The sequence below is a fragment of the Neofelis nebulosa genome, chromosome 7, assembly GCF_028018385.1.
Source record: "Neofelis nebulosa isolate mNeoNeb1 chromosome 7, mNeoNeb1.pri, whole genome shotgun sequence".
Classification (NCBI taxonomy): domain Eukaryota; kingdom Metazoa; phylum Chordata; class Mammalia; order Carnivora; family Felidae; genus Neofelis; species Neofelis nebulosa.
The window spans coordinates 52,398,284-52,411,461 of NC_080788.1; the positions used below are offsets into that span (position 1 = coordinate 52,398,284).

Below are 13,178 nucleotides of genomic sequence, written 5' to 3' on the forward strand. Positions count from 1 at the left end.
ATTGAATAAGAGATCTTGAATTTAAATTTATAACTTGGTCCTTAGGTGTTTGTCTTAGAGAAACTGAATTACAAACAACTTAAAATAACCCCAAACATTTGACCTAGGTATGAGGTGCTTTCGAAAGACCCAAGTAATCAGGAAAAAAGATTTGTCAGCATCATACTGATAAAAAGAGCATTGTAGACTTCTGTTCAGCATGGTAGACTGAGTTCATCTACAAAGACTCTTCCTCCTCAAAGACAGAAATCATGGATAGAATATAACCTTTAATAAAAATAATACATAATACCTGATATAACCTTTAAGTACATAATATAATGTAAGAGAAAGAAAGATAAATCTCCAAATACTCATATGAGGCAAATTATGGCCCTCTGGGATATCTGAACCTAATTTAGTGCTAGGGTTTAATGCCTCTGCTGGGACAGGTACAAACAGGAGGTAGGGATGCAAGAACTTATGAACTTGAAAAATAACTAAATAGAAATTTTAAATATGAAAAATATTTTAATTGCTGTATACACACACAACATGTGTGCCTACAAATACAGAAGGATTAACATTGAATCAGAATCAGCTGTATAGCAATGTAGTGATGTGTGGACAGATGCTAAGAAAGCATCTTGAATAAAGTACAGAAAGGAAGAGAGTTGGTAAAATATGGGAGAGCCATGGAGGATAAAATGAGATGCTGAATATAAGTGTAGTACAAATTCTAAAAGTAGAACTAAGTGGAACAAAGAAAATGCAGTATCAGAAGAAATGAAAGTAAAGAACTTTTCAGAATTGAAGACATGAGAATTTAGATTGAGAACTTCACATTAAGTTCTTTTTTTATATATAATTTTTTTTAAGTTTATTTTGAGAGAGAGCACAAGCAGGGGAGGGACAGAAAGAGAGGGAGAGAAAGAATCCCAAGCAGGCTCTGCAGGGTCAATGCTCAAACTCAGGAAACTGTGAGATCATGACCTGAGCCAAAATCAAGAGTTGGACGTTTAACCAGCTGAGCCACCAAGGCGCCCCCAATTAAGTTCAGGCTACAAAAAATAGCATGGTGCACTCATGAAAATCTCAAAAATATTGAGATTGCTTAGACATTCAGTATTATCTTATTTCTTAACAACGAATGTGCTGTATACAATACATATTTATTCTAGTAACAAGTCTTTTTAACTTGCATGTTGTATGTGATTTTACCTTTAGTTTACATTTGGGTCTTTTATTTTTAGGATATTTTCAGCTAGATGGTGGTTGGATCATGGTCTTAAATGTAATGTGTGGTATACAATGGTGGTTGAACATCTGGAGCAGTATTTTTCAAACCTATTCTCTGTGAAGCCCCAGAGTTCTTAGAAATGCACAGTGGGTAGGGAGGGACAAAGGAGCAGCAGAGTTGGCAGGACTCCAGGCTCCCATCACCATTTAATTCTTTTTTTTTGTTTGTTTATTTTTATTTGAAAGCTATAAGTGTTTTACTCCCTTCACAAAATACAGAAGTACAGTTGACCCTTGAACAACACGTATAGAATACGTATAACATACAAAATATATGTTAATTGGCTATTTATGCTGTTGGTAAGGCTTCCAGTCAACAGTAGGCTATTAGTAGTTAAGTTTTTGGGGATCTAAAACTTTTTGTGGATTTTCAACTGCAGAGGCTGGGCGGGGGGGATTAGTGCCCCCTGATCCCTGTGTTGTTAAAGGGTTAACTGTATATAAAGTAAAAAAGTAAAAGTCTTATTATATATTGGGATTCCATGTAAGATTTTGTTTTAGAAAAAACATTCTGCTTCTTAAAGAGTCAAAACCTAGTAAAAGTGCTTTTGTTAATCATTTATTTTTTTTCTACCAGTTAATAAAATGAGAAATAAGGACAATATGTAATAAAGAGTATGATTGTAAGTAGACTGGGGAGAAGTTATAGTATTTGTAAAATATGCTTAACTTTCATTTGAAAAGTGTTCTATCAGTTCAAGAAAAAATTACAGTCTTTTTAAATATTACAAATGATTATTTTGACCTTAGGTTCCTCAAAGAAAGACACAATCAGGTTGCTTTGATTTGGATTCTTCATTACTGCATCTGAAAAGCTTATCATCTGGAAGGTACTTATATGAAAACTGATTTGTGTATTTGAAATAATATACTAATTTCTAGTCTTGTGTAATAAATGTTTACTCTAAAAATCACAATTCTAATAGGAATATTATTTTCTAGTTGGGTATCATTTTCAATATTAATTTCACACAGTTATTAAGGATGAAGGGAGAAATTAAGACAATGAGTAGCTAGTGTATATTGGTCATCATAATAAATACATTGGTTTTAGCACTTAAGTAAGTTTGAATATTTCTGGTCATTCACCTCCTCCTTTACCTTACACTTCTTTGCAAAAAAGAAGCCTTGGAAATGTGTCCATGTTGACAAATAATGCTCTCCTTATTTTCTTTAGTCACATAATTTTGCCTTTATATTCTCATTTTTAACTGAAAATGAAGACTGATAAAGAAGACTGCATTATATATTTCTAGCAGATGTCACTATGTGATATAAATTCTGCCTTGAAACCTTCTAGGATATTACTTATATATTTTTTTGTCAAATATTATAACAAAGACCATAAAATCTAATCAGGAATTTAAACTAGATATTTCATATCTTAAAATTTGGTTGGATTAATTTTTTATCATGTAGTTTAAGTAAAATGGATCAAATTCTCCTAATTTAATTTTATACAAAAAATAAATTAGAAAATACTGTGCTTAATGTGTTTGTTTGCTGATTTTCTTTTTAATAGTCATCGACCATGTTTAAACACTGAAGATGATCCAGATATTCATGAAAAACCATTTCTGAGTTCTAGTGCTCCACCTATAACAAGTCTTAGTCTCTTAGGAAATTTTGAGGTAATGTTTTTGAAAACTATTTTAAGAGTTGAAGTTTCTTAACCTAGACCTAGGGTGTTATTTATGTCATTTGTTTGTGAAAGGGAAATAAATAAATGGATTGTATTTTTTCAAAGCCTTGAAATCAACTTATTTCTTTTCTTTCCCTTTTCCTTTCTGTGAGAAGTGAAGTTAGAATTGTTGGTACTGCCATCTTATAACTGGGTACCTTGTAGGGGAGTTAGAGGACTTAGTTAAACTGGAGTGAGGTGTCTGTTACTCTAGCCAGAGAAGGGACTTGACCACACCTTACCTGATAGTACTGGTTCTGAGTCCCAGGAAGGAGGATGGTGGACTGATAGGAGCCCCTTCATGATCAAGGAAGTTAATTTTCAAAGTCAAATGTTTTTTTGTACTATACTTGTAACTCTTTTGCAAATCTAAATCTATTCTCTTTTTATTTTTGGGAAAGGGAGAGCAAGCAGAGCAGAGAGAGAGAGAGAGAGAATCTTAATCTTATTATGCAAGAGAGATAGAGAGAGAGAGAGAGAGAGAGAGAGGGAGAGAGAATCTTAATCTTACGCAGGCTCCATGCTTGACGCAGAGCCCAACATGGGGCTTGATTCCATGACCCTGAACCGAAATCTGGAGTAGGATGCTCAACCAATTGAGCCACCCAGGCACCCCTAAAACTATTCTAAAATAAGATTATTTAAAAAAATGGAATGGTTAGTCTCCAATAATGTGCTATTATTTTATTTAATAAGAATATTTCTACTTGGGATCAAGTGTACTATTGGATTAGCTACCTTTAATTAGAAAACAGCCTTTAACATTGAATCACTATGTTGTACAGCTGAAACTAATATTGTATGCCAACTGCACATCAATTAAAAAAAAGAAAAACGGGGCGCCTGGGTGGCGCAGTCGGTTAAGAGTCCGACTTCAGCCAGGTCACGATCTTGCGGTCCGTGAGTTCGAGCCCCGCGTCAGGCTCTGGGCTGATGGCTCGGAGCCTGGAGCCTGTTTCCGATTCTGTGTCTCCCTCTCTGTCTCTGCCCCTCCCTTGTTCATGCTCTGTCTTTCTCTGTCCCAAAAATAAATAAAAAACGTTGAAAAAAAAAATATTAAAAAAAAAAAAAAAGAAAAAAGAAAAACAACCTGAAACATAAGCCTGTAAATGGAGTTTTAAAAGTGAATTTAATTGGTGAGGTTTTTTTATGGGAAAATAATTTAAAATTAGTAGTTTTAATTTAAATAGCTTTACTGGAGTTATGGCAGTTTGATATGTTAATAGTATGCTGTATTTAAAACTGTATTTGATTTTGAAGCTGTCTTTCAAAGTTTTAAAATAGTTATGATAAGTTAATTTCTTTTCCAGTCATTTTTAAGGTATTACTTCAGAACTGTTGAACTCTCTATTCTCTGTCATTTTAAAATGGCATGAGGCCATTGTGAGTATCACTTATTCTGCAACCTTTGTAGTAAAAGAAAATTTGTGAGTGGGGGAAAAAGAGCATCTCCTATGTGAAAGCCTTAGGAAAGAGAAGATGGTTAAAAGATCAGTACATTGGAATGTTATTTGTGCAGATATGCATATATTTTCACTTCAGTAGAAAAATAGAGAAGTTCTGAGACTGTCCAACCCATAAATTCTCTTTAATTTATAGTTGTCCTTTGTATCAAGAGTTTATTTCTTTTTATTTCCATTTTATTGATATACCACTATTTGTTTATTCACTCACTTGATTCTAGGCCTTTGGGTCGTTTCTAGTTTGGGGCTATTACAAATAAAGCTGCTGTGGATATTCATGGATGCATTTTTGTGTGGACATAAGTTTTCATTTTGTTTGGGTAACTACCTAGGAATGGAATGTGTGGGTAGTATGGTAGTTATATCTTTAACTTCTTTTAAGAAACTGCCAAGGTGTTTTCCAAAGTGGTTATACCATGTTTAATTCCTACCAGTAGTGTATGGGGGTTCTAGATCATCCACATCCTTGCCAGTGTTTGCATGGGTCAGTCGTTTTAATTTTAATCATTCTAGTAGTTTTGCAATGCTGTTGAACTGTGGTTTTAATTTGTATTTCCCTGATTACTCATACTGTTGAGCCTCTTTTCTGTGCTTTATCATTTAGCTTTTCTTTCCCAAGTAAGCACATAATGTTTTCCAAATAATTATTTTTTTCATTTATGTTTTTTGAGAGAGAGAGAGAATGAGGGAATGCAAGCATGGGAGAAAGACAGAGGGAGAGAATCCCAAGTACGCTACTTGCTCAGTATAGAGCCCAATGTGGGCATCCAGCCCACGGCCTTGGGATCATGACCTGAGCAGAAATCAAGAGTTGGACACTCAACCAGCTGAGCTACCCAGACGCCCCTGAACAGCAATAGATTTTAATTTTAGTTTTGTTAAATGTCCAATTTATTTTTTTCTTTTATGGATCTTAATTTTGATAGTGCATCTGAAAAATCTAACCCAACACTTCTCCACCGTGGCACTATTGATATTTGAGCCAGATAATTCTTTGTTATGGGATTTGTTTGATGCATTGTACGATATTTAGTAGAATCTTTGGCCTCTGTCCATTAGAGTTCAGTACCATCGTCTGCCCCTTACCCCCCAGGTATAGCAGTAAAAAATGTCTCTAAACATTGACACATGTACCGTGGTTGAGAACTATTTGCTTGACCCCAAGGTCACAAAACTTTTTTCCTACAAGTTTTATTGTTTTAGCTCTTACATTTAGTTGTGTGATCCATTTTGAGTTAAGATTTATATATGATATGTAGTTTATAGTCGTTTCATTTTTATGAACATGAATGCCCAATTACTTTAGAATTGACATGAACTAATGTGAGTTCTGTAACATGTTATTCTTTCTTTTTTAAAAAAAAAAAATCTAATGTTTATTTTTGAGAGGGAGAAAGAGACGGAGTGCAAATGGGGGAGGGGCAAAAAGAGAGGGAGACACAGAATCCAAAGCAGGTTTCAGGCTCCGAGCTGTTAGCACAGAGCCCAACGCAGGGCTCAAACTCACAAACTGCCAGATCATGACCTGAGCTGAAGTCAGATGCTTAACTGACTGAGTCACCCAGGCACCCCTATTCTTCCTTAAAATTGCTTCAACTATGGTAGTTCCTTTCCCCTTCATCATGTAAGTTTTAGAGTTAGCTTACCTATTCCTACAAAACAGACTGCTGAGATTTTGTTTGGATTGCATTGATAATAGGTCAATATGTGGAAAAGTGGCATCTTAAGAATATTAAATCTTTATATTTTTAAGGTTTTTAAAGTCATCTCTAAACCCAACATGGGGCTCACTTAAAACCATGAGATCAAGAGTTGCATGCTCTACTAACTGAGCCAGCCAGGTGCCCCTAAAATGTTTCTTACACGTAGCAAGTTAGCACTGAATTGTTACAAGTGATTATGTCATCAAGTGAGCTTGAGAGTGTTAACAAGATTTTAAGTGCTTCTCTGTGTCTGGCACCTTGAATAGGCTCTATGAAGGGTAAGAAAATTTCTATTATACCTGCTCTGGTAGAACATAGTTTTATTTACAGAGATAAGAGTAACATATTAAATAATTAGGTTTGAACAGTGGTGAAGTTTAAGGATAGTTCAGTGTGCATTGGAATAGTGAGAGGAGGCCAAACTTCGTAGGATTGTAGAAGATTGAGAGAGAAAAGTTGATTTCGGTTCAAATGAACATCTGAATAAGGACTTGAAAATAGTAGCAACCTTTTTTTTTAGGTTTAACCTGTCATTTATTTATTTTTATTTTTAATTTAATTTTAATTCCAGCATAGTTAACATACAGTGTTATATTAATTTCAGGTGTACAATGTAGTGATTCAACAATTCTGTACATTACCCTATGCTCTTCAATGACAAGTGCACTCTTTAATCCCCATCACTTATTTCACCCATCCCCCCACCTACCTCCCCTCTCGTAACCATCAGTTCTCTATAGATGAGAGTCTGCTTCTTGGGTTAACGCTCTCTCTTTTTCCTTTACTTGTTTGTTTTGTTTCTTAAATTCTACATGAGTGAAATCATACGGTAATTGTCTGTAATTGATTTATTTTGCTTAGGATTATACTCTCTAGATCCATCTATGTTGTTGCAAATGCCAAGGCTTCATTCTTTTATATGGCTGAATAATACTTCATTGTGTTTGTGTGTGTGTGTGTGTGTGTGTGTGTGTAGCAATATATATATATATATATATATATATATATATATATATATATATATATATATATATGGCAGTATAACTGTGTGTATGTGTATAGATACTTACACACACACACACACACACACACACACCCCATATCTTACATTCATCTATTGTAGGCTGCTTCCATAATGTGGCGATTGTAAATAATGCTGCTGTAAACACAGGGGTGCATGTATCCCTTTAGTGTTTTTGTATCTTTTCTGTACATATCTAGTAGTGTGGTTACTGGATTGTAGGGTAGTTCTGGTTTTTAACTTTTTGAGGAACCTCTATCCTATTTTTTTCTTTCTTAATTTGTTTTTTAACATTTTTTGAGAGCGGGAGAGTCAACAGCACGAGCAGGGGAGGGGCAGAGAGAGAGGGAGACACAGAAACTGAAGCAGGCTCCAGGCTTTGAGCTGTCAGCACAGAGCCCAGCATGGGGCTCAAACCCACAAACTGTGAGATCATGAGCTGAGCTGAAGTTGGAGGCTTAACCGAATGAGCTGCCCAGATACCCCAGAAACCTCCATACTGTTCACCACAGTGCCTACACCAGTTTGGATTCTCACCAAGAGTACAAGAGAGTTCCTTTTTCTTTACATTTTTGCCAACACTTATTATTTGTATTTTTTATTTTAGCCATTCTGACAGGTGTGAGGCAATATCTCATTGTAGTTTTGATTTTCATTTCCCTAATGATGAGGGATTTTGAGCATTTTTTCATTTGTCTGTTGGCTATCTATATGACTTCTTTGGACAAGTGCTTGTTCATATCTTCTGCCCATATTTTAGTTGGATTATTTTTTGGGGGGTGTTGAGTTGTCTGAGCTCTTTGTATATTTTGGATACTAATCCTTTATCATATATGTCGTATGCAAATATCTTCTCTCATTAAGTTACCTTTTAGGTTTGTTGATTGTTTTCTTCGCTGTGTGGAAGTTTTTTATTTTGATGTAGCCCTAATAGTTTATTTTTGCTTTTATTTCCCGTGTCTCAGGAGACATATTTAGAAAAATATTGCTGTGGCTGACATCAGGGACATTACTGCTTATGCTCTCTTCCAGTATTTTTATGGTTTTAGGTGTCTCACATTTAGGTCTTGAATCCATTTTGAATTATTTTTGTGTATGATGTAAGGAAGTGGTCCACTTTAATTCTTTCATATGTAGCTGTCTAGTTTTCTCAACACCATTTGTTGAACAGACTGTCTTTTTCCCACTGGATTTTCTTTCTTCCCTTGTCAAAGATTAATTGACCATATAGTTGGGGGTTTATTTCTGGGTTTTCTATTCTGTTCTATTGATCTATTGTGTCTATTTTTGTGCCAGTATCATACTATATTGATGACTACAGCTTTGTAATATAACTTGAAGTCTGGAATTATGATGTCTCCAGCTTTGCTTTTCTTTTTCAAAATTGCTCTGGTTGGGGTACCTGGGTGACTCAGTCAGTTAAGTGTCCAACTTTTGATTTCCACTCAGGTTATGATTTCACAGTTCATGGGTTTGAGTCAACATCAGGCTCCACACGGATAGTGTGGAGCCTGCTTGGGATTCTCTCTCTCTTCCCCTTTCTGCCCCTCCCCTGCTTGCACTCTTTCTTAAAATAAACTTTAAAAATTTTCTCTTGTCATTTGGGGTCTTCTAGGGCTCCATATAAATTTTAGTATTTTTTCTCTAGTTCTGTGAAAAATGCTGTTGTTATTTTGATATCAGTTGCATTAAATATGCAGATGTATTTGGGTAATATAAAAATTTTAACTATATTTGCTCTTCCAATCCATGAGCATATAATATCTTTTCATTTCTTGTGTGTCCTCTTTAATTTCTTTCATCATTGTTTTATAGTTTTCAGAGTATAGGTCTTTTTACCTCTTTGATTAGGTTTATTCCTAGGTATCTTACTATTTCTGGTACAATTTTAAGTAGGATTGTTTTCTTAATTTCTCTTTCTCCTGCTTCCTTATTAGTATATAGACATGGAACAGATTTCTGCACACTGATTTTGTATCCTGAGACTTTACTGAATTCATTTATCAGTTCTCGTAGTTTTTTTGGTGGAGTCTTTAGGGTTTTCTAAATATAGGATCATGTCATCTGCATAGAGTGATAATTTTACTTTTTCCTTACCAATCTGGATTCCTTTTTTTTCTTTTTGTTGTCTGATTGCTGTTGCTAGGACTTCAAAGTGAACACCCTTGTCTTGTTTGTGATCTTAGGGGAAAAGCTCTCAGTTTTTCCCCACTGAGTGTGATTTTAGCTGTGGGTTTTTATTTAAGGCCTTTATTGTGTTAAGGTATGTTCCCTCTAAACCTACTTTGCTGAGGGATTTTATTATGAATAGATATTGTACTTTATCAAATGCTTTTTCTGCATCTTTTGAAATGATCATATAATTTTTATCTTTTTTCTTATTGAAGTGACTATCATGTTTATTGATTTTCAAATACTGAACCATCCTTGCATTCCTGGAATAAATCCCACTTGATAGTGAGAAATGATTTTTTTAACATATTGTTGGATTCTGTTTGAGTAACCACTATTTTTTTGGTACCAGAAATCATAGTAATGTTTTTATTTAAATGAAAAAAGAAATGAATGTGTTAACTTCTAAAATTTGTTTCTTAAAATTTATTTTGTCTTCCAGGAGTCTGTCTTGAACTATCGTTTAGATCCTCTTGGCATTGTTGATGGTTTTACTGCTGAGGTAGGGGCAAGTGGTATTTTCTGCCCCACACATTTGACTCTTCCAGTTGAAGTGTCATTCTACAGTGTTTCAGATGATAATGCTCCCTCTCCTTATATGGCAAGTATTTTAAAAAATTGTCTCTGTCTGCTAAAATCAACCAATTAAATCACAAGTGTCTTTAAATTTAAAGAAATTTAATACTGCATTGTGGTAATACTTGAAAACATAAAGCATTTCCTAAGAGAAAACTGAAGGCTGAATAGAAACAAAAGTACTGACATGTTATCTCACAACTTCTTTCTGAGCTAGCTCTAACAACAAATATCCTCTTTTGCATTTGAGGATCTGCTGAAAATTTACCTGTTTCTATGTGATTAAAAAACATGATAGGGGCGCCTGGGTGGCGCAGTCGGTTAAGCGTCCGACTTCAGCCAGGTCACGATCTCGCGGTCCGTGAGTTCGAGCCCTGCGTCAGGCTCTGGGCTGATGGCTCGGAGCCTGGAGCCTGTTTCCAATTCTGTGTCTCCCTCTCTCTCTGACCCTCCCCCGTTCATGCTCTGTCTCTCTCTGTCCCAAAAATAAATTAAAAAAAAAAACGTTGAAAAAACATGATAAAACTTTTATTAGTGACACTATGATTTCATATCTTGCTGAATTCAGACAAATTCTCAAGTACTTACTGTATACTCTGGTCCCATAAGTGTTGCCTTCACATGTGATCCTCATTTCAGGAAGATTTAGGTAAAGATTTGGTGAGTTATTTAGTCTTCTGTGAGACTCTTTCACTCTCTTTATGCTGTTTGTTTCGAGACCATTTTTTTCTAATCCTAGAGTTGTTTAGAATACTAGCTATTTCTGTTTTCCACACTAATGTTCTAGTGGAGAGTAGGATAGCTAAGTAAAAGCACAGTTTTGACTCAATGATCCCATGATTACGTCTTTCCCATTTTTTTATTCTGATCGCTTGAAATAAAATAAGCCTTTAACTGCAAAAATGATACTGAGTTTTGGTGCATGTTTGGTATCAGCCCTTTTACAAAAGACAAAGAAAGAGAAGTGGCTAACCCTGCAAGTCTATACATAGTTTACAGTAATGGTCTCAAATAAGGGGTCACATCTGTGTTTTCATGTTAGGTCTTGCTTTGAGAAATACAGACTGCTATAGTTATAGAAATATACAGCCCTGGCCTTGCAATTTGAATTTTCTAGCTTCCCACATGGCCCAATTGCTTCCTCTAATATCCTTCTCCACAACCTTGTAGATTTCCAAGAAAGAACTAAAGGTTGTGAAAAGAGAAATCTATGTAATAGACAACAAAGGAAAGGAAGTTATACATTTTTAGGGACTTAAATATAGCCTACTCATTGTTGGCCCCGTTTGCTTAAGGAAAGTTGTTTTAGCCTTACTCCATTTTAAGAGTAAAATGAAGAGCCTGATCAGTGTTTCATACTTCGAATGAGAAAACATAATGGTGTCTGCTCATTTATTGTAATCTGTCATTAATGTACAAAGCCCCCAATGACCATTAAGGTGGGTTAGAAACAAGATAAAAGAGTGAATGACTGAAATCAGCTCAAATAAATATTTTTGAGTGAAATTCACAAGGAAGAGAGAATTTGAACTATGCTTTTTAAAGAGTAGAACAGCATTAATCTTGACCTTGGTTGACAACTAAAAAGATAGGATTAAATGATAAAGAGTTTTGTCACTCTCTCTAGAAAGTACACACAAATGGTTATAACTTTTGAATAGATACCAGAAAGAGTATGAAATCAGGTTATTGAGTTGAGTTTGTCTGTCCTTTAAGAATCCCTGACTTACTCAGTTAAGCATCCAACTTCGGCTCAGGCCATAGATCTCAGGGCTTGTGAGTTTGAGCCCAGCATTGGGCTGACAGCCCAGAGCCTGCTTCAGATCCTTTGTCTCCCTCTCCCTGCCCCTCCCCCTCCCCTCCCTCCCACCCTGTCTCTCCCTCCCACCCTCACTCTCTCTCCCTCACTCTCTCTCCCTCACTCTCTCTCCCTCCCTCTCTCTCCCTCCCTCTCTCTCCCTCCCTCTCTCTCTTTCTCTCAAAAATAAACAAACATTAAAGAATCCCTGACTTACTTTTCTTTGATAATATTCTTAAGTAAACTTTCCATTTTGTAATTAAATTTTTTCTAAGTTAGTTTATTCATTAGGAATGGGTTCCTTTTGCAAATGACCCAGTCCAAATCTTAGACCACAAATCTTTCCTACTATAAATTAATGAAATTAATCATATTTATTTAGGGAATCTTATTTACATTCTTTTAGTTTAGTGTGTTTTTAAAGGACTGATCACATTTTGATAATATATATCACAGACCAGCAGAACTGAGATACCAAATTCCTACTTGTTACCTTAGGACCTCTCATCACAAATAATACAAATGACTCACAAAAGATAATATTATGTACAGAAAATTCTGTTTTTGTGATATATAACTGGTACAGGACTTTTCATGAAATAATTCCTTAAAGATTAACTCAAAAAGCCACATGATATCTCTCTCCAATTTGGGTATCACTGGTAAAAATGTTCTCCAACTGTTACATAACAACATGTCACTGTTTAGAAACTATTGAATGGTGGAACCAGGTAGAATGGTCTAAAGAAGGCATACCAGTGGTAAATTCAAGGTACGACTTCAATTATCATCAGATTAACAAGACCATATGTTATCTTTCTCTATTTGTAATTCACCAAATTAAGATAAACTTCTTTCAGTTTTACTTACTGCGTGCATATTCTGTATAGTAGAGTAATTTGTGGAGTTTTTGTGTAAGATTTTAATTCTGTTTATCTTCATCTTTCTTTTCCATCCTTAAATACCAGACAAAATGTATTTTTCTTCTTTATGTTAAATAAAATAACTTTTGGGGCACCTGGGTGGCTCAGTTGGTTAAGCGTTGGCTCAGGGTGGTAGGATTGAGCCCCACAATGGACTCTGCACTGACAGAGGAAGGCTGCTTGGGATTTTGTCTCTCTCCCCACCTTTCTCCCTCTCTCTCTGACCCCTCCCCTGCTTGTGCTTTCTCTCTGTCTCAAAATAAATAAATAAACCTTAAAAAAATAAATACAATAAGTACAGTAACTTTAATAGGTAGAAACATGAATATTCTGACCAACTAAAATTTAATTATTAAAAATAATTATTAAATAATTAAGTTATTTAAAATTACAATAATAAATAATAAAATTCCAAATAATTTCCCAATTTCTGTCTAAAATTCGTAATTTGCTAGTGCCCCTACTGATCTTACGTTGCTTCGAGATGGTTGTAAAGTGTTGGCTTAACCTATAAAGTTTTAAAAATACACATACTCTCTTTATAAATTGATTTAATTATTGCT

At 35.0% G+C, this 13,178-nt stretch overlaps 1 protein-coding gene across 10 annotated transcripts in view; it reads left to right on the forward strand.

The window, feature by feature from the left end:
- The window catches only part of ATOSA (atos homolog A), a 119,162-nt gene that overhangs the window by 98,208 nt on the left and 7,776 nt on the right, over positions 1-13,178 (forward strand). For 8 of the 10 annotated variants that reach the window (XR_009264142.1, XM_058737693.1, XM_058737695.1 and 5 more), the window contains 3 exons: positions 2,029-2,108; positions 2,801-2,909; positions 9,761-9,919. Coding sequence is in view for 8 of the 10 variants with exons in the window: in XM_058737693.1 (XP_058593676.1) it covers positions 2,029-2,108; positions 2,801-2,909; positions 9,761-9,919 (348 nt within the window). In the remaining 2 variants the exon portion in view is untranslated. The remainder of the gene's footprint in view (positions 1-2,028; positions 2,109-2,800; positions 2,910-9,760; positions 9,920-13,178) is intronic. The other 2 variants (XR_009264143.1, XM_058737696.1) reach the window with 1 other exon arrangement.